The sequence below is a fragment of the Salvelinus namaycush genome, chromosome 10 (assembly GCF_016432855.1).
Source record: "Salvelinus namaycush isolate Seneca chromosome 10, SaNama_1.0, whole genome shotgun sequence".
In the NCBI taxonomy this organism is placed as follows: Eukaryota; Metazoa; Chordata; class Actinopteri; order Salmoniformes; family Salmonidae; genus Salvelinus; species Salvelinus namaycush.
Genome location: NC_052316.1, coordinates 35,785,664 through 35,812,045, shown reverse-complemented (window position 1 = coordinate 35,812,045; position 26,382 = coordinate 35,785,664). Strand labels below are relative to the sequence as shown.

At 43.0% G+C, this 26,382-nt stretch overlaps 2 protein-coding genes across 2 annotated transcripts in view; one reads left to right on the top strand and one right to left on the bottom strand.

Moving 5' to 3' along the window:
- Positions 1-290: 290 nt before the first annotated feature.
- Positions 291-16,527, bottom strand: LOC120054991 (protein FAM102B-like). The gene is made up of 11 exons (XM_039002804.1): positions 16,277-16,527; positions 9,348-9,468; positions 9,157-9,186; positions 8,523-8,639; positions 8,253-8,299; positions 6,080-6,174; positions 4,050-4,148; positions 2,626-2,938; positions 2,138-2,274; positions 588-657; positions 291-399 (listed from the first exon to the last, which is right to left on the bottom strand). The coding sequence occupies exons 1-11, from the start codon at positions 16,420-16,422 to the stop codon at positions 357-359; spliced, it is 1,218 nt and encodes a 405-aa protein (XP_038858732.1). The 5' UTR covers positions 16,423-16,527; the 3' UTR covers positions 291-356.
- A 1,325-nt stretch (positions 16,528-17,852) lies between these two features.
- Positions 17,853-26,382, top strand: part of LOC120054987 (calcium-binding mitochondrial carrier protein SCaMC-1) — an 11,694-nt gene continuing 3,164 nt past the window's right edge. Inside the window, exons 1-6 of the mRNA XM_039002795.1 lie at positions 17,853-18,130; positions 19,445-19,571; positions 19,684-19,771; positions 20,689-20,800; positions 25,569-25,727; positions 26,052-26,204. Of these exons, the coding sequence (XP_038858723.1) occupies positions 17,951-18,130; positions 19,445-19,571; positions 19,684-19,771; positions 20,689-20,800; positions 25,569-25,727; positions 26,052-26,204 (819 nt within the window). The 5' untranslated portion in view covers positions 17,853-17,950. The remainder of the gene's footprint in view (positions 18,131-19,444; positions 19,572-19,683; positions 19,772-20,688; positions 20,801-25,568; positions 25,728-26,051; positions 26,205-26,382) is intronic.

Sequence of the window (26,382 nt, the reverse complement as noted above, 5' to 3'; positions counted from 1 at the left end):
CTCTTCAGCAAAGGCTTCATTCATTCTGGTGACAAACACAGAACCAAATCACTTTGATCTTCAGCTGAAAAGGTCAGGTTTTCCTGTGACCTCAAACTGCAGTTTTTAATAGTCTGACTCCTTTCCCAGATTGAGGCGTGGTGGTGTTCTTCTTGACTTCACTGAGCTAATCTAACAGGGGACTACAGACAGTGCACACAGTCTGTAAGCACACCAGAGGGCGCTGTTGCAGTCCATTTCTGACAGGCCAGTTCAGTTGGATAAAATGTGCTTGCTGGAATTAAAGAAAGATAAAAACCACTGATGGTTCTTTTGGATGTCAGCTGTGCCACTCATCCTCCTGGTGGGGTTTAGGCCTAACGTTTAATCACCACCTGTTCATATGCACCAGCGCCAACCCTAAAACAAATAGAACAAATTAGCAATCACAAGTAAGTACCTGAGTGAGGGGTGAAAGTGGGTTGAATTTAAATAATAAGCATTTTAAGTAATCATTTAATAAACAAATCTATACATGAATAAATTAGATATATCCTATTTTAAGTGTGTGTTATTGTGAGTGTAACTCTGTTAAAGACTTAGGCTACCTGGTAGGCAGGTGATGGCTTCCAAGGGCAGTGCTTCCTCCGGGACCGACAAACAACCGCAGGCCTTCCTCTGAAACAAACAGAAACAGACAGACACACAAACTTTGAGTGGCATTTGTGGTGAAACTGCTTTATTTATTTAGCAGATGAAACATCAACACTCCTCATCAGGAGCCGGGTTGCTAGGCGATCAAAAAATGAATCCAGTATTGACAGGAGCATTCTATTTCCAGCAGCATTCTGCTCGCTGTAGAGGAGGCCGGGACCTTGAAGAGTATCAGCGACACAATCCTTCCTCAGTAGATAAATTCATTAAAACCCCATCAACCCCCTCTGCATAGGGTACTCACCCATGGTAAGAATCTACTCCATATCACTGAGGTCACCAGGGAGCAAGCAAATGTATTACTATTACTTTATTATTATTATAATAATTTATTTATATTATTACTTTATTATTAATTTATTATTGCAGCTGCTACCTCATTAAAGCCGTTAGATGCAGTTTATCATAGCACAATGTGCTTTATTACGGGTGACAATTTTAGCACTGCATTCTCTACCAGAAAGTTGGTTGGCCCTCTTCGATGTCACCTAGTTTGATACATTGCTATGTTTTCATTTATAAAGCCCTTTTACAAAAAGTACCACTGTACCTAACATCATAACTAAACTTTAGACATACGAGTTACCACACCCAGTCTCAGGGATGGTTAACTCTGGGAATTCCTTTGGTCTCTACTGAGTTAGGTAAATCAGCTTTTAGTTTTCTTGCACCTTATTTGTAGAACAATCTTCAACATTTTCTTAGATTTGATCTGCTGGTACCTCTAGGGGAATTCAGAAAGCTGATTGAGGACCTTATTACTGATGAATATGTTTGTTTTTCTTTCTGATTACATTTTGTATTTATATTTTGTGTCTTTTCTGTATTTAGGGCTCATCTCTGAAAGAGACCTTGGTCTCAGTAGGACTCCCTGATAAAATAAAGGTTAAATGAGGTGTATATATATATTACTTGTGTCATGCACAAAGTAGATGTCCTAAGCGACTTGCCAAAACTATAGTTTGTCAACAAAAAATTTGTGGAGTGGTTGAAAAACGAGTTTTAATGACTCCAACCTAAGTGTATGTAAACTTCCGATTTAAACTGTATATATTATTTTTATTACAACTAATTTGTACTGACAATTTTCACGGTAACTTTTATACAGTATTTGAATTAATCACTTATGAATACTGGTGTAAATGTTACTGGAATGGAGTGTAATTTAACTTCATGAATTCTAATACCACATCTCAAACATGCTTTCAACTTTATTTTTAGACCCAGTATACAATTCTAGAGTTAGAACTGCATGTAGAGGTAGAACTACCCCTCTAAGGTCAAACTATAACCTGCCTTGGTCTCTGACTGGCTCTGGAACTTGGTCTCTGACTGGCTCTGGAACTTGGTCTCTGACTGGCTCTGGAACTTGGTCTCTGACTGGCTCTTGAACTTGGTCTCTGACTGGCTCTGGAACTTGGTCTCTGACTAGGTTGTTAGGTACCTTCATGGCTGGAGTCCAGCAGGCTGGGGGTGAAGTCTTGACTCTGAAGGATCTTCTCCACCACGTCATCAGCATCCACCCTCGATGCCTCCACCCTCATCATCTGACCCTCCATGGACCCTTGCTTCACCAGGTGTCTGGTGGTGGGACATACAGGATCAAGTTACAACACACAGGTTACATGCAGTCTCTTCAGATAAAAAGTGTTATCTTCTTTTTTTTTGTGTGTGTGACATCCATGATGCTGTTGTGTAACAAGAGTGACTAGTCCAATAAGTCAGAAATGTCATTGAGATACAGGGCTGTACAGTAATGTAAAGACTGTTGCTTAGGCTACCTCTCTTGTATCTCAGCATAGCAGCTTGCTCAGGTGTGAGGTTGTCTATTTATTTATCCTTTGTTCAATTAGTAAGTCTACATTGAGATTACAGAATCTTTTTTTCAAGACAGCATTAGCATCATTGATCAGGGGTGTCTCTCAGTCTCACCTGTTGAGGCGTTCGCAGGACGAGGCGCTCTTCACCGGAGTGCCTGTACAGGAATCAATGGTACTGGTGGGGGTGGGGTGTTCAGGCAGGGCTGTGCAGGCTGACGCCCCAGCAGTAGGGGGCATCATCCCCATCCTGGCTTCCCTGTCTCCCCTCTCCCGGTCCCTGCTCTCCCTCTGGTCCCTGATGTCCCTAGTGTCGTCAGAGGGCTCCAGGATGCTGGCGATGCCGGTGGAAGCGCTGCCCACAGAAGTGTTCCTGCGGTGGGTACACTCTGACAGGCTGGAGGAGCGGGAGTGACCTGTGCTGTAGCCTGGGGTGGAGAGGGACAGAGGGGTAATAGCAAGGAGGTTAGAGCACACACAAGCATTCAGACACATAGGCAGGCTACTTCAAAATATTGATCATTAATATCAATAAGTATTAACATCAAGGCATAATGCACTAAAGCACATACTCACACACTAAGTACATGGTCACTCATACACACAAAAAGAGTCACAAGTCTGCATACAACATGTCAATCATTCACAATTTTAGAGAGCAGTTTTGTGTTATGGAAAAGGACTCAGAGTGGAGCAGATTGAAGCCTTGCGGTGTGATCAATGATTTAGCAGCAGAGATGGATGCTAGCCTAGCGCCCACACACTCACATGGCATTCATGTTTGCAGGAAACTGTTAACGCAGAGACACTGCAGAGTCTCAATGTACCGCTAGCTAGTCAGGCTACGATGAAGGGAACAAATCGCCCACACACTAACACTCCCTACAGGATCACTACAAGCCACCACTGTGTGTCTGAAATGTCTCTCAAAGCTAACTGATATAAAACCAACCCTCCAAACTATAAAGAAAATAGAATATTGTACAACTAGTCTATAGACTTTTCTCTTGCTTTAATGTATGTAGGAAGCAATGGTAGGAGTAGGTTTATCAGAGTGAGTTGGCTATCAGAGGAGTTGAATGAACTCCTCACTTTCCTACAGACCCTTCATTATAGGCGATCTGATCTGCCTGTAACAGATCCTTCATTCACTAGCCAGACCACCCATGTGTCTAGTTATAGGATACTGATGTAAATAATTTTACTTGTATTAGTTTACCACAATAAAGATATTTATTTTTTAATTACCACAGTAAAATAGGTCAAGGTTAGATAGGCACATCAAAGACATCAGGCATGCAGACAGAGGAATTCAGCAAAGTAAAAATGGAGAAAAAGATGGAGAAAATAAAATGCTGAGACAGACAGTTGTACAATGGCCTGTATGGAAGTGACAATAGTCATACTGGGACTTTGAGTGATGACTAGTTATGTTGTATGTTAGCATGGTAGAGAATGAGGCACACCAGCTAGATCTCCACGCTACATGTTGCACTGTACATTAGAATGGCTAGTGTTGGGAGTATTAGGAGGGCCTACCTGAGACTTTAGACTGCTGACTAGCGTAGCTGGATGTTCGGGAATGGCAGGAGCCCCCAAGTTCATCGGAAACAGAGGGACACTTTCCTTCCCGGCTCTCTGTCAGGTTTTTAAAACAGGACATAGGGGTTGGTAATGGGTTGAGAGTGGACTGGGATTACAGTAATATTCCTATAACAGTATTCAGAGTGAAGAGATTAACTAGGGCCAGCACACTGTGAAAGGGGACCATGTCTATGTTCCCTCAGTCCTGTGCTCACAGGGTGGACCGCTGTGAAAGGGGACCATGTCTATGTTCCCTCAGTCCTGTGCTCACAGGGTGGACCGCTGTGAAAGGGGACCATGTCTATGTTCCCTCAGTCCTGTGCTCACAGGGTGGACCGCTGTGAAAGGGGAACATGTCTATGTTCCCTCAGTCCTGTGCTCACAGGGTGGACCGCTGTGAAAGGGGACCATGTCTATGTTCCCTCAGTCCTGTGCTCACAGGGTGGACCGCTGTGAAAGGGGACCATGTCTATGTTCCCTCAGTCCTGTGCTCACAGGGTGGACCGCTGTGAAAGGGGACCATGTCTGTTCCCTCAGTCCTGTGCTCACAGGGTGGACCGCTGTGAAAGGGGACCATGTCTATGTTCCCTCAGTCCTGTGCTCACAGGGTGGACCGCTGTGAAAGGGGACCATGTCTATGTTCCCTCAGTCCTGTGCTCACAGGGTGGACCGCTGTGAAAGGGGACCATGTCTATGTTCCCTCAGTCCTGTGCTCACAGGGTGGACCGCTGTGAAAGGGGAACATGTCTATGTTCCTTCAGTCCTGTGCTCACAGGGTGGACCGCTGTGAAAGCATCCAAACAACAAGTGGAAATGAAGTGGAAAACAATAGGTTGTCCATAGTAGTCTGTCATCCCCTTATCAACACAATTTCAATCAAAATCACTTTCACTGTGGACCTCCCCTCGCAGACGCAAAAGTGTGTTCCTATTTTTAACCAATAACCATGTGAGGGTCGGCGGCAGAGAGATCGGAGAGCATCAAAAAAACAGCCTGAATTATACATGAAGCCTCCTGGGGAGTAGAGCACACACCACTTCAGACAGAGAGGGAGAGAGAGCGAAGGGAGAGGAGTGGTCTTCTCTTCTACACATGTTGGATATGACACATTAACAGCAGCTGAATCACACCGAGACCGATTCACATTCCTGTATCAGGTGAGGCTTGGATTGGATTAAAGATTGAGAGAATCTATAGGTGCAGCTGGTTATACAGTAAGTCAGTCTGCCATTCAAGAATATTACTATTAGTACAGGAACAAATCTCAAAGTTACTGCAGCCAGAGAGAAAAGCAGACTTCGATCAATCACAAGAATCAATCACAGAGACTGAGAGGAACGATGGTCAGTAACTAATGCTCCATATACAGTCATTTATATCCAATCATTCTACTTCTGGTTTTCCTCATTCCAGGTCTGTATTTTCTGAGGCATACAGCTCAGCAGCTGGCAGGGTTTATTTATGCTAATGACTTAATTGTCAAACAGAATAAGAAGCAAGGTCCTTGATTAATAGACCTACAGATGTAGGATCTTAATTTGACCTGAATTGTCGCAGCAAAATAATCTTTGCAGCAACAGGATTTTAATGTTAAGTCCATAACGTTGCTTGATCGGTGGTTAGGCTAATATCTGGCCAAAATGAGGCTATATGAAAAGTGGAATACTATTAATATAACAGTGTATTAGTTAGTTTTCAGTGAATTTATGAAAATCACAAAGCTCATCTGCATTTCCTGCGGTGCAGGAAAATTCTCAGCAACGAACAAAAGAGTGATCAAATTAAGATCCGACACCTATATATACACTCTTGCCTCTGATTTACCAGAGATTTATTATACCGGACGTGTTTGTTAAAAGCTGCTATATTTCATGATGCACTCCAACGCTGACTGAGGAACGCTGACTGAATCATATAAATGCACTGTGGTGAGTTCTGTGGGAGAAGAGGTGTAGTAAGGAGTAGTTAGTCTAGTCTCATTTTACCCATGAAGGCCTTCTGGTTGTCCCCTCCCTTCCTCTCTTCCAGGAGGCTCTCTGCATCTCCCTGGACGCCGATGAATGTGCCTGTGGAAGGAGGCCTGTGGAGGACAAACAGAGGGGGTTGGTTCATGCACAGCAACACAAATTATTCGCAACAAAGCCTCCTTCATTCACGCTGCCAAACATACTCTCGTAAAACTGACTATCCTACCGATCCTCGACTTCGGCGATGTAATTTACAAAATAGCTTCCAATACTCTACTCAGCTACCTGGATGCAGTCTATCACAGTGCCATCCTTTTTGTCACCAAAGCCCCTTATACCACCCACCACTGCAACCTGTATGCTCTAGTCGGCTGGCCCTCGCTACATATTCGTCGCCAGACCCACTGGCTCCAGGTCATCTATAAGTGTATGCTAGGTAAATATCCGCCTTCTCAGCTCACTGGTCACGATAACAACACCCACCCGTAGCACGCGCTCCAGCAGGTATATCTCACTGGTCATCCCCAAAGCCAACACCTGCTTTGGCCGCCTTTCCTTCCAGTTCTCTGCTGCCAATGACTGGAACGAATTGCAAAAATCGCTGAAGCTGGAGACTTATATTTCCCTCACTAACTTTAAACATCAGCTATCTGAGCAGCTCAACTAGCCTACCTGGTTAAATAAAGGTGAAATAATAAAATAAAAAAATGATTTTGAAAAGAGTTGTAAGTATGTCTAAAACATTCATGCAAGTGTTTTTTAATTAAAGCTCTGTCAGTGATTTGCTCTGTGTTTTTATTAAAGGAAAGGGAAGGAGAAAGGGATACCTAGTCAGTTGTACAACTGAATGTATGCAACTGAAATACGTCTTCCGCATTTAACCCAACCCCTCTGAATCAGAGAGGTGCGGGGGGCTGCCTTAAACCCTCTAAGACAGTGAGTCTAATGATCAACAGCTTTCCTACACTATCTGCCCAAGGCAATAGCACATAATACATTTTGGGGTCATCTCCTGCTACAGGGGCAGTTGGCGTTCCTTGTCATTTTCCAACACAGACTGGGGCTGAAATAACATATTGTCCACTCTACTTTATCTCTTATCTCCGCCCCACTCCTCTCGTGTTCTCAGAATACATGGCTGAAACAACTTCACAGTCACCTAGACCTCCTAGAGACAGTGAGACTATAGACCTACCCTGGATGTTAGTCTGCTGTTTTAACCCTGTACAGGATGATGCTGTGGTGTGGTACTTGGCCAGCCAACTCAGCTGTGACCACTGTTTCATCGCCCCACCCTGGTCTGCTCTAGTTTAGTTTACACAGACACATCTGCTGGGTACAATCCTCCTCACATTCTTGGAACCGCTCCCACACAAACATGGACACGGGCCAAAATGGCCCTGCGTTAGGGTTGCAGGGTTGGAGAGATGAGCACGTCCCGCTGGCTCCCATCATAACTTCATCCCATGTAAAGCCTTCTCTAATGCTGTGCTGATCCCTGACTCCCCATGCTACACACTCCTCACACAGTCTAACAGGCAAAGTCCTCAAGACCTGGAGCTTATTCATAAGGATGCAACACCACAGAAATAACAGATACATTTCTAAAAACAGACATGACTCTGTCATGTCCAAGAGGGACATCTCTCTGTGCAAGATTAGTCTACATTTCTATTTACAACATTGCAACCCACTGAATACGGCCTTGGTTTGAAAGAGTATGTGCAAACCTTTTCTTTTGCTAGACTTTACAGTATAACACAGTATTTACTCTAAAGTGGTGTTGACAGTTTTATGTAACCTGAAATGTAGGACACTAAATCAGTGAGGAAATGAATTGCTTTCACCATGAAAGCTTAGTTTGAAATGTTCTTTCTCTCACCTACAATCTAAATGACACTCACTGTGTTCCTACTCCGTATTACAAATAAATACTATAGAATAATTCTCCTTCCTTAAACCCCCCCCACACAACTGTAGCCTATCATAGAGAAGCAGGAAGGAATCCTTGCTGCAGTGTAGGTGGGCGGATAAACATTGGTCACAAAGGGAAATGCTATGCAAATCTGAATGCGCTTCACTGTAGGGGGAAATCTGAGCGTATTTTCTTCAATTGCATTTTAAACATTTCTCGTATCTAAAAACCAAATCATAATAGGCCTTAATTTAAAAAAGTGAAGGCACCACTTACGTTTTAAAACAGGGGTCCCCGGACATCAGTTGTGTGCTGATGATAACCTGTTACAAAAAGAAAACGGAGGTTTGAGCTCTCTTGACACTGGCATACAAAACCTAGCCTGGTCCCAGATCTGTTTGTGCTGTCTAGCCAACTCGCTTGACAATGACAATAAGATAAGAGTTGGCAAGACATCACAAACAGATCTGGGACCAGGCTAGAAGAAAGCAGCGGAGACTGATATGATATAGTGGAATTGATAGAAACCCATTCTCCCATCAGTACCTTGAGTATGGAGTTGTCCTGCCGGGTGTTCTTGGTGTCGTAACCTTCCAGTAGACATCTACGTGTCGTGTTCCCAGAACCAGCAAACTCAGCCAGGTTTAGGTCTGCAAAGCCAAGCTGAGGAGAGAGGATCAGGTTAACTTGCAGACAGAGCTGCAAGGTGGTGTTGTGGGCTTTGTTGTTTTTCTCCTATCAATCTCTTTCTGTACCTCAACCTTTCAGTGTCTCTATAGAGAAACCAAAGGAAGAACCGTAGACTAATCCATTTTCTCTGGCTTTATTGATTTAATTTACTATTTTTAGTCTCTGGAGCATAAACTTGAATTGGATATACTGGCTATCATCTAGGTAATTTCCCATTTAAGGTAAAAGCTAATCATTACAATTTAAATTGTTTAACACTGTAATCAATTAGTGTTTTTTCACTTCCTGTAGGCCTAAGTGTGCATAATATTTTACCACTAGAACAAATAATTTGCAGTGTACCACATGGACAGAGCTTAACTGTGACACCAACTCTAGACTACCTGCAGGCAGAGAAAACAATCTGTTCACTAAGCATAGATCAATGTAACTATGTATTGGGAAAGAAAGCAAGAAGAGTGTAAAAAGGAATCAATCTCTGAAACAGTACCTTTGCGTACGTCTTCCCACCCTTTAGCTCCTATCAAATAAAACAGTGAAATCATTTGAATGTAAACAGTGACAAAGCAGAAACCAGTAAACTTTATAGACATACCTTATGCCAATCTATGTTCCAGATGAGGTTTTACAACATTAATAGGAACAGGATGAACAGGTTGAATAGGAGTCTGAGGGCCATACCTTCCTGACAGACACGCGGCACACACAGGGGTCGAGCACGCCCGTCCCAGCGGTGGCACTCATCTTACAGGGGAAGGAGAACCTCTTCTTCCAGCGTACACAGTTAGCATGGACCGGCTCCCTGTAGGAGAAATACAGAAATGGTCACATATTGATACACAACATCAGCACCAATCGCATGGCATAGGTGATAGTATCACACACCGTCTGAAAGCGAGGCTAGCCAACTGGAAACATGGGACGGTCCAACTAAGGACATGGGTCAGCTTGACAATCCAGAGGGATAGATTTATCTTAAAGGAAACATTATGATCATTAAACATGGGCCTAATAGGTTATTGATTACAGATTCTCACTAGAACCCATCCCTGCATGCTAATGGAGACCAACTGTAGAGTATTTAACCATGTGGTTCACAGAAACACTTGATAGTCCATTGAAATTGATTATTGTCCTGTTTCAATAATGTCATTTTACTAACCCTGCTCAGCATAGGCCTAAGTGTTGAGAGAGAGAATGGTAGGAGGGGAAGAGATTGAAAGAAATGTAAAGAGAGTGTGTAGGGGGTAGTATTCCAGTTCTCCAGATAGCTCTTCTTCCTCTGGCATCCTCTCTGACTTCACCCACTCAATGTTCTCACCATCTCCCTTCTGTCCAATCCCCCTGATCTAAATGGACCAATACACTTACAACTCTCACATCTCTCCTCTATAGTGAACAACTGATGATGTCGTTGGAAATAAAAATATAAATTAATAATCCTTACAACATGACATCATCTTGTGAAAAAAAAACTCCTTACATAATACTCAAACAGGGAACTCCCCATCCAGCTGGGTATTCCATTCCCCATACACCTCAGGCTGAGCTCAGGGTTCTAACTAACTAGACGATTAGCTGTAACCTACTCCTTTAATCCAATAACAGGGTGTGACCAGTGTCCAAATTACAGGGGTGGGGGCTGGTCTTTAATTCTATTTGTCAAAATGCAATTTTGTACAGCTGCATTAGTACTATGAAAATAAAAGCTTATTCCAAATTAAACAAACAGCCCCGCCTCTCTGACAGTTGGTTCAGGTTCTTTCAATCGCATTAATCTCTCTACGCCGCCTGTCTGCCTGTCTTGAGCGAACTTGCAACATTGTTTCAACTGGGCCCTCAGTTTCCTGTGGCGATGAGCTCGGGACAGATACTGCTGTATCCGTATGCTTCCGTATTTCAGCCCCTTTTCAGATGTCCCGTCATTTTAGGTCATTTCCATGTAAAAGGACCCCTGAGAACTAACATGGGAAGTTCATAGGAGCATGTCAAATTGGGTGTCAAATGAAAGCTAAGAGTCTATATTTGTTTTAATGAAGGCAGATACAGAGTACTTCGGAAAGTACTCAGACCCCTAGACTTTTCCCACATTTTGTTACATTAGCCTTATTCTAAAATGGATAAAATAAAAAAAATCCTCAGCAATCTACACACAACACCCCATAACGACAAAGCAAAAACTGAAATTTTTACAAAACTTTTACAAATAAAACACTGAAATATCTTATTTACATAAGTATTCAGACCCTGTGCTATGACACTCGAAATTGAGCTCAGGTGCATCCTTCCATTGATCATCCTTGAGATGTTTCTACAACTTGATTGGAGTCCACCTGTGGTAAATTAAATTGATTGGACATGATTTGGAAAGGCACACACCTGTCTATATAAGGTCCCACAGTTGACAGTGCAAGTCAGAGCCAAAACCAAGCCATGAGGTAGAAGGAATTGTCTGTAGAGCTCCGATACAAGATTGTGTCGAGGCACAGATCTGGGGAAGGGTACCAAAACATTTCTTCAAAATGTAAGTTCCTTAAGAACACAGTGGCCTCCATCATTCCTAAATGTAAAATGTTTGGAACCACCAAGCCTCTTCCTAGAGCTGGCCGCCCGGCCAAGCTGAGCAATCGGGGGAGAAGGGCCTTGGTCAGGGAGGTGATCAAGAACCTGATGGTCACACTGACAGAGCTCTAGAGTTCCTCTGTAGAAATGGGAGAACCTTCCAGAAGGACAACCATCTCTGCAGCACTCCACCAATCAGGCCTTTATGGTAGAGTGGCGGGATGGAAGCCACTCCTCAGTAAAAGGCACATGACAGCCCGCTTGGAGTTTTCCAAATGGTACGTAAAGACTCTCAGATCATGAGAAACAAGATTCTCTGGTCTGATGAAACTAAGATTGAAATCTTTGGCCTAAATGGCAAGCGTCACTTCTGGAGGAGCCCAGGCACCATCCCTACGGTGAAGCATAGTGGTGGCAACGTCATGCTGTGGGGGTGTTTTTCAGCGGCAGGGACTGGGACACTAGTCGGGATTGAGGGAAAGATGAACAGAGCAAAGTACAGAGAGATCCTTGATGAAAACCTGCTCCAGAGCGCTCAGGACCTCAGACTGGGGGGCGAAGGTTCACCTTCCAACGGGAAAACAACCCTAAGCACACAGCCAAGACAACGCAGGTGTGGCTTCGGGACAAGTCTCCGAATGTCCTTGAGTGGACTGGAGAGACCTGAAAATAGCTGTGCAGCAACGCTCCCCAACCAACATGAGAGCTTGAGAGGATCTGCAGAAAAGAATGGTAGAAACTCCCCAAATACAGGTGTGCCAAGCTTGTAGCGTCATACCCAAGAAGACTCGAGGCAGTAATAGCTACCAAAGTTGCTTCAACAAAGTACTGAGTAAAGGGTCTGAAAACTTATGTAAAATCTCCCCCCAATTTATTGTTGTTGAAATTAGCAAACATTTCTAAAATCCTGTTTTTGCTTTGTCATTATAGGGTACGTGGAGACAAACTGAGGGAGATTTTAATTCATGCTACAAGAGTGTAGGCCTAATGACAATCGCCGAATGACATCACACTTGTTGGTAACACATGTCTCTTTCCCTTCAAATGGCAGGTGCACAGTGCACTGTTTGGATGCTGGAATTCTTTTTGGAGTGGTCGAATGTGTGCAGGTAGCCTACTTTTTGAAGTGATTCATTTGTCAATTAGACAAAAACATTAGTTTGTGTAGATGCCATATTAAAAAGATAATACATGTTTACCATTAAAATACACATCTTTACTAATGAGCCCATTTTTTAAAAATCTCTCAAATAGGAAGTCTTGTGAAATTATTTTTTTTGTTCACTGAGTCAGTGGCATTATCTGGGGTCCGGGTATTGCCGGAGAAAACTTTGCTACATTGTTTATTTTCTATTCTTCTTTTCAGCAACTTCATGAACTTTGGTAACCATAGAGACCTAATAAAACTGGGCGCCAGGGATTTCTGTCTGGCAGACAATGCAGAAGGAATGACACGCCAAGAGAAGGAAAGATAGAAAAGAAAGCAAGGCAGAGAGAAAATCTTTCCCCTACAAGGGACACAGGATGAATCACAGATCTAGTTCTTCTCCCAGGAACGACACACATTCTGCTTAGATAAAAAAAAAAAAAATCTCATTAACTTGTTATTTTCAATGAGAAACACCAAAAGCACTGAGAACTATTCTCTTTGTTTAAAAATACCAGCCTGTAAAATGGTGCATTGTGGTTGTTCTCTCACAGAACTAACAGAGAAGGCATTTGTCTTTCACATGATTTATTTCCTTAGAAATAATCTCACAGTGAATCCTATCCACTGGCACTTACTGTAGGATACATTACAGTAGAGCATTAGCTTATAATGTATCCCTTTATCCTCCAGTATAAACTATGGCCTAGTAGCAGGCCTATCCATGTCAATTGATTGAGCAGTAAATATTGGACTATAAATTGTGCCTTCCTGTATTATACTTATGCTAACGTGTTAATTCTATTCTTTTTTATTTATTTATTTATTTAACCTTTATTTAACTAGGCAAGTCAGTTTAGAACAAATTCTTATTTACAATGACGGCCTACCAAAAGGCCTCCTGCGGGGACAGGGGCTGAGATTTTTATTAATGTAATGTAAATATAGGACAAAACACACATCGACAAGAGAGACAACACAACACTACATAAAGAGAGACGTAAGACAACAACATAGCAAGGCAGCAACACATGACAACACAGGATGGTAGCAGCACAAAACATGGTACAAACATTATTGGGCACAGACAACAGCACAAAGTGCAAGAAGGTATAGACAACAATACATCACGCAAAGCAGCCACAACTGTCAGTCCATGATTGAGTCTTTGAATGAAGAGATTGAGATAAAACTGTTGCAGCTTGTTCCAGTCTTTGGTCACCTAAAATGGGGTGGGGGGGAACTACGTACAAAAAGTCATTTCTAAACGTTTTTTATTTATTTGATTTAACTAAGCAAGTCTCTTATCATTTCAAATCCAAAGTGCTGGAGTACAGAGTCAAAACAACAACAAAATTGTCACTGTCACAATAATTTTGGAACTCACTGTATCTTTAAGATATTTTCTAATTTCTCTCCCTCATGAAGAGAGGGGATAATGATAGTTCCAGAAGTAACAAGTAATGGTAGACCTACCAATTAGTTATATACAATGGGAAATCAGTAGTCACAAACCAGTTGGGTCACCTGCTCCCTTCCACTGGCATAATGTTACGTTCAGCTCATAACTGTTTCTTTGTCTTTCTGTTGTCTGGTGGTCAAACCAAGAGTGTTAAAACAGTCTGAATCTGGACAACCACTCCCTTCTCTCTCTTTCTCTTTCTCTGCCTCTCTCTCCAGTTAATGTCACCTCTCCCAGCTCTTACTGACACCTACCATGAGCCCCCCTCTCCTCCCATTTACTGTAACTAGCAACCACTGAGCACCAACCGACACCGGACGTCGATGGACGTTGAAAAGTAGTTGAAATTCGGTCAGTCCACCCTGGCCTTCATGTTAACGTCCACAGACAGACCGGACTGGACCAAATCCGAACGCATCATAGGCATACGTTTCAGTTTGGATAGTACAATGCAGTATATTAAAGAAAATCACAGTGTACTGTAATGTAATGTCCAAACTTGTGAAACGTGAAGATGGCATTTATAGCCATAATTATGCATTTCTGTGTAGTAATTCCATTACCGGGTATAAAACCACTACACTTACGGTAGTTCAATAACCAAAAGAGATTTTTTTCAAACTCAAGGTGCCATGTCATAGCTGACAGCCCATTCTTTCTGCAGGCATCTTTGCATCTTAATTCGGAGCCCTTATTTATTTATAGTCACTATGCTGCATCAGTTGGGCGACAGGTAATAATTCTTATTGCTAATAACATACCTGATAATATGGACCATGCACAAGCTATATGCATGGTCCAATATGTTCAAATATTTTTTACTAATAATTTTACAAATATGTTATTGGGCTCATTTCTGGATGAGGAAATTACATTTTAGATGGTGTCATAATTTTCTATTCATTTTGGAGTAGAATGTCCTTTTAAAAAGTCACCAGAACTGAGCTTCTCAGTCCTTCTACAATTCTCCGGAGGGGACCCCTGATGCAGAAAACAAAGGGATCAACCCCTTTTCCCTCCAAATGCTACAAATTATTCTAGAGGAAACACTGTGGCACTGACAGACTCATAAATATCCATTACTGAGGCCATTACAGAAGCACCCGCACACTGAAGGAATCAGCGATGGCATCAGAGGGGCTGGCGTGGTGTGGTCTGGCTTATTCACAGTGAAAGGAACCCAAACAAACAGAAACACAGAGGCTCTCTATTCATACACAGGCCTACCACTCTGTCAGAGGAAGTTTTTACCAGATTAAGAGAAGGATTTGCCAAAGGCAAATCATTTAGAAATTAAAGTATCAAGCTTGCACACAACCCCTGCATAGGCTAAGCTCCATCTCACGTCTGCAAATCTGACAAGCTTATCCGGGCCTGGGGACGTGTGCAGAGCTACGGACAGGCTCCAGAGTACAGATGTTGGGTAGGCTAACCTGACCCGAGCCAGCCCGTTTCAGACGCCCAGACTCAGGCCCTGTATCCTGCCTTGCACAAAGAGATGCAGCATCATGACCATGAATCAGGAAGAAGCTGCTGTCACATCACTGCTGAATGGATGGCACTGTGAAATCTAAGATTCGTGTCAATCAATGGAAAGAGGAAGCAACAAAAGTTTAGGAAAACGTATGACGTCATAGTGAATACTGGAGGCTTGGACTGACAACGGCAAGCCACACCGACTCTGCTAAAGGATTGCTGTACATATTTAGCCTCCACACCAAATTTCCTCTCTCCTCCTCAGGTATCAGGTTAATGTGGAGTTAAAGCTACAGTAGGAGATGGCTTTCAGAGGCAAGGAGATTAGCTACTTGATTAGCTAAACATTATGAAATCAAAAACAATCCACTCTGTGAGAGGAACTCAGACCATTTATCATAAAACCAATCGAGTGACCCGTCCTGTCAGTAGTTGTCACACGCTACTTCGAGGAGTAATTACACAGTAATAAGGGCACTAATGTAAAGTGTTGCCTGTATTTATTTTTGATCTATTACCCATTTATTGAGCCTGGATTTTGACCATGTCATTCACCATTGTAGTGTGATACTGACAATGTTCTCAAATGTAAAATGGAACATGTTCCTACTTGTGACTCTCTCCACTCCATCATCCTCGCAGACAAGACATCTATTGTGCATACTAACGACAGGGTTTAGCAGTACCTTCCTTGCTAGCTATACATGCCGATCCAACCTGGCATTGTTTACAGCCGAAGCTGTGCACTGATGTGATGGTGCTAGTCAGATGACGGTTGCTAGCCTGGCAGCCAGCTAACGTTATCTAGGTTACGGTAACAATGTTATACCTAGCTAACTACCAATGTATGGCTATTGCCTAATGTTGGAAATTCTGAACGTTACAGATAATAGGTACAAGATAATAAAACATTATCTAGCATTGAGTTTCTCGCTGGCTAGCAGTTAACGTTAGCATTCTTACCGAGACGACTCCTCGGAGAAACCGCCGTCAAGGAGTCGGACTTTACAAAACAGGACACCGTTGACAAAGGGGACAGAAGAGAGCTCATCCAGCTCGAAATCCACTTTAAACTTGAATTTCTTTTTCTTCATCATCATGAAATCCATAAACCGTTAGTTGAGCCTGATAATGTGTCTTTCTTCTATGGATGTCAGTCCTTTTTAATCTCAACACACCCCCATAGCAGCGGCGATGATTGGTGAGTGACAATATTCTTGCTACAGTCAGCCCCAGAGGAAGTCTTCGGGCTCGTTCCGGGTCACCTATATTTATAGGGGACTGCATGGTGCGTTCCAGGTCACCTACATTATAAGCGCTGCGGTCAATCTGTTTTCTATCTTTTGGTTAACTTGTTTGTTACTGTTTTTAAAGTTGGGATCTATTCTGTTTCCATATTTTATTAACTCCCCAGCCAATAAGTAACATTAAAGAGGGAAAGAAGAGTGCATTAACAGTACAATGTATCGGTGTAGTCTGAATGGAAAAGGCAGCAGTACTTTGTCACCATCTTGTGGCAAATGAGCGTACTTACACACGCACGCACGCACGCACGAACGCACACACACACACACACACACACACACACATACACATACACACACACACACACACACACACACACACACACACACACACACACACACACACACACACACACACACACACACACACACACACACACACACACACACACACACACACAGAGACAGAGATGATTCGTTATATAAGTTATAAATACATTATGTAGCAGACAGTGAGTTACAGGGAGATCATATACTTTACAGACCATACACTGCATACTCAGCTGTCAGAGTTGGGCAGGGCAGAGAATCTATTCAGATGACTAATAGAAACGTGGTGATGGGGGAGTAGGAGGGCTTATAAGGAGGGGAGAGACTGTAACCAAACTAATTTGTCTAACTTTCCTTCCTATTGAAATCCACGTTGCACCAAAGATATGATAGGCTATGGCCGAGAAAACAGCATATCAATAGGCTTTTACTGGGGAATCCACACGCTTCCAGAGGGGCACAAAGCAGCAGGGAGTGATGTATAGGCTCTGGGGAGACACACTGATAGAATAGACTAGGCTACTTGTTTACAGGGTGTGTCCATCCAAAATGAAATGAGAGGAGGTCTCAAAACCCACCCTTTTTTTCCAGACAGCTTACCCTACCAGGATTTATTCTATCTGAAGGTAGTTAAATAGTTGTTAACATAAATTATTGTTGATCAGTGAATGATACTGAATTATGACACATATTTTACGGCGATTTTTGGCTGCAAATCGCGGAAGTCCTCTTGACACTCAAACCAAAGATGGTGGAAGAATGAAGATGGGTCACTCAGGCCGTTTACCATTGAAAAAAATGTCAGTTCCGGTCTGCTTAACGGGGTGGTTCTCCCCCTGACATCAATGCGATAGCAGCTGGGTCTGGTCCGCTTAGCTCATTGACAGTAATGCAACCAGAAAAAATGAGGGAGTTAGATGTCTCGCTTCCTCTTCCGTCTCTGGCCAAACCATAGTTGGCAGTGGCACGCAATTGATCTTCCAGTTTTTCTCCGCGGTCTCCTGTATTCATTATCCTGTCGAGTTTTTCGAGTATCTCCTTTGAATTTTGGATAACTGCAATAATGTATCAAGTCGTAAGAAAACTCGTGTTTACAGATTCATATTGTGCCAGTGACGCTCCGAAGACTTATGAAGAATTATTTGAGAAATTAGATGCCAACAAAGATGGGAAAGTGGATGTTGCAGAACTCAAAGAGGGCCTCTCTGCTTTGGGCATTGCTTTCGGGAAAGGAGACGCGCAAGTAAATAGCGTTTTACATGTGAACAGATAGACTGTCTATTTGACAAAAAACGTGTTATTTTAGTGTCAAAAGTACATTATTGTGTAGAGCAAGTTATAGATCTACACAAGATGAAGGTTGTAGCCCCTCCCATGGGCAAATAGTGTTGACAGATGCCAAGCAAATGTGGCATTTTAACCAGTGACAAGGGATAGGTTTTACTTAATAATCTATACAAAATTAAATGTATTCTAGTCTATTATTTGTTTGTCATTTAGCAGACGCTCTTATCTAGAGCGACTTACAGGAGCAATTAGTGTTAAGTGCCTTGCTCAAGGGCACATCGACAGATGCTCTAACCACTAGGGGCAGCAGGTAGCTTAGGTGAAGTACTGCATATCTTGCAGTACTTCACCTCTCTTTAACGGATTACCGTTAAACAATCAATTTACTATATTACACATATCTTATATCATAAAGAGAGCAATGCACATGGGCATCCCATGTCATAATTTCCCTAGATATGACTGAGGATGTTGGTTCTTGATAAGACTCAGTATCTTAACATTTCCATATTTATTTCCATATACATATAGATACACCTGGATCTGTCATATAGTACCGGGTAGCCTACTGTGCCATCTGAAAGCTGCAAGGATAGGGCATCATTAGAGATAATTTTGCATGTAGCTTCAAAAGTTGAAACAGGAAAGGCAAGGTTTTATTGTTGCGGTGCGACTAAGGATAAGACCACACCTTTAAAGGTAAAATATGTCATTCCTGCATTCCTTAGTTTTCTCCCAGTCACAGCCTTATGACTTTTCATTTATCTGTTTGCACAGGAAAGTGAAAGGCAACTTAACCCTAACCCTAAAACATTCATTCACGAAGGTCAGCATCAGCTCATCCTTGATACTTATAATGATATGGATGCCCTATCCTCTGTTGTATGGAAGTTGAGTTGACATATAGATTAGATAATCTGCTCAGTGCCTGTATAGCCTACAAGCATAATTTTAAAGTCAGGTAGCCCATCCCTGGGTGAGGCAACACACCAATGCACTTTGACCCCATTACATTGATTTGGTCATACAGTCTACAGTACAGCATCCCTGTAAATTCAATGAATCCTCAGTGTTCTCTATAAAGAAAACAGTAGGTGGCACAATAGTCCAGCTAAAGGTTGAACAGCCAGCTGCCACTCTCCAGTGAAAGTGTTTCATGTAAGGGTTTTGGAGAGATTTTACAATTATTATTTCAAGCTAGGAATGTCTACACTAAGAAAATGTACAATGGTGGTGGATTGTAAATGTGTTTTTGTTTTATTTTTCCCAGAAAATAGTTTCATCTGGAGACCAGGACAACGACGAGGGTCTTGACATCAATGAGTTTTCCAAGTACCTGAAGGAACATGAGAAGAAACTGCTGCTGACGTTCAAGAGCCTGGATAAAAACAATGACGGTATAGTAGTCTAACCCCACTACAATATATCAATACTTAAAATACAGTCAATTATTTGATTCAATGTAAATGATTCAATATTTTATCTCATGGCATTGTTTTTTTCCTACAGGACGCATTGACTACATGGAGATAAAGCAGTCCCTTGCCGACCTGGGGATGGACATCAGCAAGGAAGAGGCAGAGAAGATCCTTCAGACGTAAGCCCTCAGTCATATATCTCACTGTCTGGTGTCATGGCGGCATCAGCTGTATGCCCACATTGGGCATATATTTACTTTGAGGATACAATACATCAACTCCAGCATGTTATCTGAGCTCACTCTGTGGTTGTTCTCAGTCATTAAATGTTTGTTGGGCCTGGCACTTTCACTATCCTCTGCTTGTGATGGGTGGGGACCTCTGCATGGCTGCATTCTAGACCAGCTAAGCTCTCCTGCAGTGGAGCTGATAACATTAATACAGCCCCTGACTGGGGATGAGGGTGGATGATAAACACCTAGAATGAAAACCAGGAAATAGCCATTACATTGATGTGTAGTTTCTAGGCTGTGTTGATAGCATGAATATTATATTCTTTAAATAGATTCTAGTTGAGTTGGAGGAGTTACTACAGGACAGGGCACGACAGAGTGTTCATTTCCATAACCAAAGCACTCAGATAGACTGACTCACTTTTTGTCTAACAAATACTGGAGAGATAAGTGGAGAGAGAGGGATGAAGCAAGATAGAAGAGATATAGAAATGGACAGGGAGAGCAGGTCTCCAGTAAAGTACAGCATGGATCAGTAATCTCATTTACTTATTGATTACTGTCGCTGCTGTCTGCTCTCAGCGGAAGTGCAGCCGTGAACTTGTCAGGAGTTAAACCAGGTTGGGATTTGAGATGGCAGCTGAGAAATATCAGTGTCATTTTCTATCCTAAATCCACTAGTTGTTTTGCAGTCTGCAAAAGAAAACAAAAGTGTTCACTCACTTTCCTTACACTTTGTTGGAGTTAATCCAAAATACACCACCAATACTTGAATGTCCTCTATTTGCTGCACCATTATTGTTATTTTTCCCCATTGTACAGACTCAATGACAGTGTCACCCTTCTGTCTCTCTGTGCTGCAGCATTGATGTGGATGGAACCATGACTGTGGACTGGAATGAATGGAGGGAACACTTCCTCTTCAACACAGCCACCAACCTGCAGGACATTATCCGCTATTGGAAGCACTCCACGGTGAGAGAGAGAGAGAGAGAGAGTGTGTGTGTGTGTGAGAGAGAAAGAAAGAGAGACAGATATTGCATGTTTGTGTGACTGAGTTTGTTTGTCTCTGTTTGGGAGTGTGTACTTGCTGAGTTATCCTACACATCACTACAACCTGATACATCGGAGTTAACAGTAGGTCCGCTTTCAAGGAACGGGACATGGACGCTTGCAAGAAAACCAGCTACGACCTCCGACGAGCCATCAAACATGGAAAAGGTCAATATATAGGATTCAGATAGAATTATACTTCACTGGCTCGGATGCTCTTCGGATGTGTCAGGGTTTGCAGACTATTACGAAGGGAAATGAAGCCGTGAGTTGCCCAGTGAAGAAAACCTTCCAGATGAGCTTGAATGCCTTCTATGCTCGCATCGAGGCAAACAACACTGAGCCAGGCATGGGAGCCCCTGCTGTCCCGGACAACTGTTTGATCTTGCTCTCCATGGCCGATGTGAGTACGAATTTTAAACAGTTAACACTCGCAAGGCCGCTGGGCCAGACAGAATACCAGGGTGCATTCTCAGAGCATGCCCAGACCAGCTGGAAAGTGTTTTCACAGACATTTTCAACATCTCCTTGTTCCAATCTGTAATTCCAACATGTTTCAAGCAGACCACCAAGAACTCAAAGGTAACCTGCCTAAACCACTATCGTCTCGTAGCACTCACAACTGTAACCATGAAATGCTTTGAAAGACTGTTCATGGCACACATCAACACCATCAACCCAGACACCCTGGGCCCACTCTAATTCGCATGCCGCCCCAACAGATCCACAGATGACGCAATCTCTATTGCACTCCACACTGCTCTCTCCCACCTGGACAAGAGGGATACCTATGTGAGAATGCTGTTCGTTGACTACAGCTCAGTGTTCAACACCATAGTCCCCTCCAAGCTCATTACCAAGCTCGGGACCCTGGGACTGAACACATCCCTCTGCAACTAGATCCTGAACTTTCTGATGGGCCGCCCCCAGGTGGTGAGGGTAGGGAACAACACATCTGCCATGCTGACCCTCAACACGGGGGACCCTCACGGGTTTGTACTTAGTCCCCTCCTGTACTCCCTGTTCACCAACGACTGTGTGGCCACGCACAACTCCAACACCATTATTAAGTTTGCTGACGACACAAAGGTGGTAGTCCTACAGGGAGGAGGTCAGAGACCTGGCAGTGTGGTGCCAGGACAACAACCTCTCCCTCAACGTTAGCAAGACAAAGGAGCTGATCGTGGACTACAGGAAACATCGGTAGGGCTGTACTGGAGCGGATCGAGAGCTTCAAGTTCCACGGTGTCCACATCACTAAAGACTTAACATGGTCTTCTCACACCAGCTCAGTCGTGAAGAAGCCGTGACAGTGCCTCTTCCCCTTCAGAAGGTTGAAAAGATTTGGCATGGCCCCTCAGATCCTTAAAAAGTTCTACAGCGGCATCTTGACCCGGCTGCATCGCCGCTTGGTATGACAACTGCACCGCCCTTGATCGCAAGATGCTACAGAGGGTGGTGCGGATGGCCCAGTACATCATTGGGGCCGAGCTCCCTGCCATCCAGGACCTCTATACTAGCCGGAAAACTGTCAAAGACCCCAGCCACCCAAGCCATAGACTGTTCTCTTTGCTACCGCACGGCAAGCGGTACCGGAGCGCCAAGTGTGGGACCAAAAGGCACCTGAACAGCTTCTACCCCCAAGCCAAAAGACTGCTGAACAGTTAATCAAATGGCTACCTTGACTATTTGCACTGACTCTCTTACACTGACACTCACTGGACTCTACCCACACAGTCACACATGCTTACACTGACACTCCAACACACACACTACACATGCATACAAAACACACTCACACATGCATATTGACGCCACACACATACACACACTTTCAAACTCTTCAAATACGCTGCTGCTACTCTGTTTATTATGTATCCTGATTACCTAGTCACTTTTACCCCTACCTACATGTACGTATTACCTCAACTACCTCATACCCTGGCACATTGACTTGGTACCGGTACTCCTTGTATAAAGCCTTGTTATTATTATTTATTGTGTTACAATTTTTCTATTTCTATTTGCTAACTTACTTACTTTTTAACTGCATTGCTGGGAAAGGGCTCGTAAGAAAGCATTTCACGGTAAAGTCTATACCTGTTGTAGTCGGCACGTGACAAATGAGCTCAACTATATCACAATCAGATATCAAAAGATTGGTGGTGACAATTTTGCACCTTGCATACAAGCTCAACTTGTAACATGCTTCAACTGTCGTTACATAAGGACAGTGCAATGCTGCGGTACCCTGTCTGCCCTTCACAACAGTTTGACAGACAGTAGAGGGGAGAGTTGTGAATTAGAGTTCCTTTCCTGCTGGTTCTGGAGATGTCCCAGGACTTGTGTAATGACATGGTTCCTCTCTATGTCAATGGGATCAGAGGGAGTCAAGAGTCAGTCAAGAAACAGGCAAAGGAGGGCAGGAGGGAGAGGAGGAGAGATAGAGGTGAAGTAATAGGCTTTGTCTTCTGTTTATACACTCATGTAGAGGGGAGGATTGTCTCCTGAATGAAAGACAGGCAGTGATGTGGAGGGAACCAGCCAGTCACAGTAGAGGAAGGAACAGTCAACAAACTGACAGGTCATGTGGCAGTGCAACCTGGGGGTGCAGTTTTTATTGCTGAATATTTTGATATCCTCATGTCCTACAACAGTGCTCTCCAACCCTGATCCTGGAGAGCTTTGGATCCTCTGCCCATTCATCCACCCAAGAGATAGAGGTTGAATAAACCTGCATGACTTAGCTAAACTAGGCTACGGTAAGCTAATTTAAGGCTGTCCTAGGAGGGGATTAGCTCGTTAGTGGCTTGGGACGGTGTGGGGGGTAAGGAAGTCAATGTGATGTCAGTCTGGGCGGGATAGGACCATCTTGTTGTTATTGGGGTGGAGGTAGGCTACAGTGCCACTGGGACGTTGACTGGCTGGCCCAGTACATACAACTGGCTATTGCATGGCTCCGAATCGACAGACCGACCAGTACCAGGATCAGTATCACGGCTCAGATTCGGGCTGGGGCGACATGGCACTGCTGCAGCATCCCAAAGAAAAGTGGTTTTATATTGATTTTGAGGATGATGGAAATATCTATGAGGTGGAGATTGAGGTGGTAAGTTCCATAGAGATCCTATTAAATTACAAATTCTACGATAAGATCACTCCTCTGTTCTCTATCAGCTCAGGTGTCACAATGGACTTAAACTGAATTTATACTTTGTTTTGTCCATGATAAGGTATATTTCTTTACCAACACTGAGCACTGAGGTGATCGTATTGGACCTGGAAGTCAGTATGGACATAAATTGTTTGGTTTGTTTATATTGTTGGTGGCGAATCTGTTGATTATGTTCATTACTGCATCCAGAGTTGTCTTCTAAGTTTTGTTTTCATTGTTGTATTGAAAATGGTGCATTGAATTTGCATTACATTGAAGGTGGTCATTTTTGTCCTTGAAAATTGGAGCAATCTGCTATGTCATGATAACACAATTGTACCACTGTAATAATATACTGGTATGTAATTGTTGAAATGGGACATTTGTTTCCATTGTACCATATTGTTAAATGAGTGTTTTGCATTTTTGAGCTAATACGCTGTAATTGGCATCAGTGGTGTCCATGTAGACAGACACATAGACACACCATGTTACATAAAGTGAGAATTAGGCCAAGGTAAAACATCAAGGGTTCGGTAGGATTAGGTTCAAGGATGGCATGAGGTTATAATTGGTCAGGGTGTTTGGACAGTGCTGAGGGGTATACTACAAAGCTGGGTCAATGAGTTAGTTAGCTAACTTTCCTACATGTTCTGAATTTGAACTTACTTTTTTTTTTAAAGATAAGCTTGAAATGGGCATGTTCTCATTGTTTCAACAACCAAAATCACTTATCTAAGTTTAGGTTTTTACTGAACTGAAAAATCTATGGTTATTTCTGGTTGTTCATCAAAGTTAGCTGACTAATTCATTGATCGTGCTAGTATACCCCTCTGGTGTAATGTCACAGGTCTTGGGAGGTGAAAGGGTTTGTTGCTGTGCAGTGCTGCAGTTGTGGGGTTCAGGTCTCTTGTGAAGGACAGATGTAATTAGTGAGTGGGACTTAAAGATCTTGGTGAGATATTATCAAATAGGACCCATCTCCATTACATGTTGGTCACCTTGATGATTTTGATGATGCTGCTCATAATTGAGCCTCCATTGCTTCATCATTCATAAAAATATTCATAATCAAATGTTATCAGCATTTGTTCTGCTTGACGCTCTTTCGATGTGTTTTTTTTTTTTTGCGCTTTTCCGAACAATGTGCTTTACTACTCCCAGACCCACGTATATTTTCATTCTAATTCGTTACTAGAATATTTCAGCACACTTTGAACCAAAATGGACCGAATCTAGTTTAGTATGGAGGTGTTGTTGTCGGTCTAGAATTAAACCTGGTCCACGCCACGCGCTTCTATAGTTTTATGCATTCATATGCATTTTATGCGATGTATAATTGCAATTTTGTTTAGACTACTAGTCATTTAACTTTTTGTTCGAATTAACTACTTATTTCTTCGACCTGGAAATCAATTGTATTGATTGGGGGTGCGTGTTTTCGTGCGTAGGAACACGCGTGTTAAGACTGTGGCAAACTCAGTGTTTCTAAATGTTGGCTATATTCGTTAACAGTATGCATGTGTATTGTGATAGGTTCTGGATATTGGGGACAGCCTCACCATCCCTGATGAGTTCACAGAGGAGGAGAAGACAACAGGTGTGTGGTGGAAACAACTGGCAGCCGGCGCCATGGCTGGGGCGGTCTCTCGTACAGGCACCGCCCCTCTGGACAGGATGAAGGTGTTCATGCAGGTATGTACTGTGGGCCTACATGCCTAACTCTATTAAGCATATGTCCAAGAAATGTATTGTGTATGTCCTTCTTGGTAAAGTTAGATGCAGTATACAGTAAATGTCAGGACCATATCAAATTAATTTACCTTTGTTGTGATGTTTGGATGACATGGGGAGATCCTACCTGCAGGGATCCAATTACAGGGAGCCCCCACAATAATTGAAATATCAATGTCCCCCCAACAAATGATACCGACAACAGGCACCACCAAGTGATGTTTGGCACCCCCAAGAGTCGCTGTGTAATTCGAACCCTGATTATCTGTGATTTCTCTTTCTCAGGTGCACGGCTCCAAGACCAATAAGATCAGTCTGGTGGGGGGCTTCAAGCAGATGATAAAGGAGGGGGGCGTCAGCTCCCTGTGGAGGGGCAACGGGACCAATGTCCTGAAGATCGCCCCTGAGACAGCCATCAAGTTCATGGCCTACGAACAGGTGAGAAACAATCAACCATCTCTCTTTGTTGTTTTTAAGACCTGTGGATCAGGTCTATTTTGAGTTACTTTTTCCTTATCTGGTTAACCATGTAGCCACAAGACCGGGCATTATGTCTACTGCAATTGTACTCTGTATGTATGTCTCTGGGCCATCAGCACAGTTTCACTTTGTTGGC

Bases quoted from the DNA above. Each gene is read 5' to 3' on its own strand.
- LOC120054991 (XM_039002804.1), bottom strand. From the start codon at position 16,422: ATGGATTTCATGATGATGAAGAAAAAGAAATTCAAGTTTAAAGTGGAT. The intron at 9,469-16,276 runs GTAAGAATGCTA...TTTCTCCTACAG, and splicing joins TTCTCCGAGGAGTCGTCTCG to GGAGCCGGTCCATGCTAACT. The intron at 4,149-6,079 runs GTAAAATGAGAC...AAAACCTGACAG, and splicing joins CAACCAGAAGGCCTTCATGG to AGAGCCGGGAAGGAAAGTGT.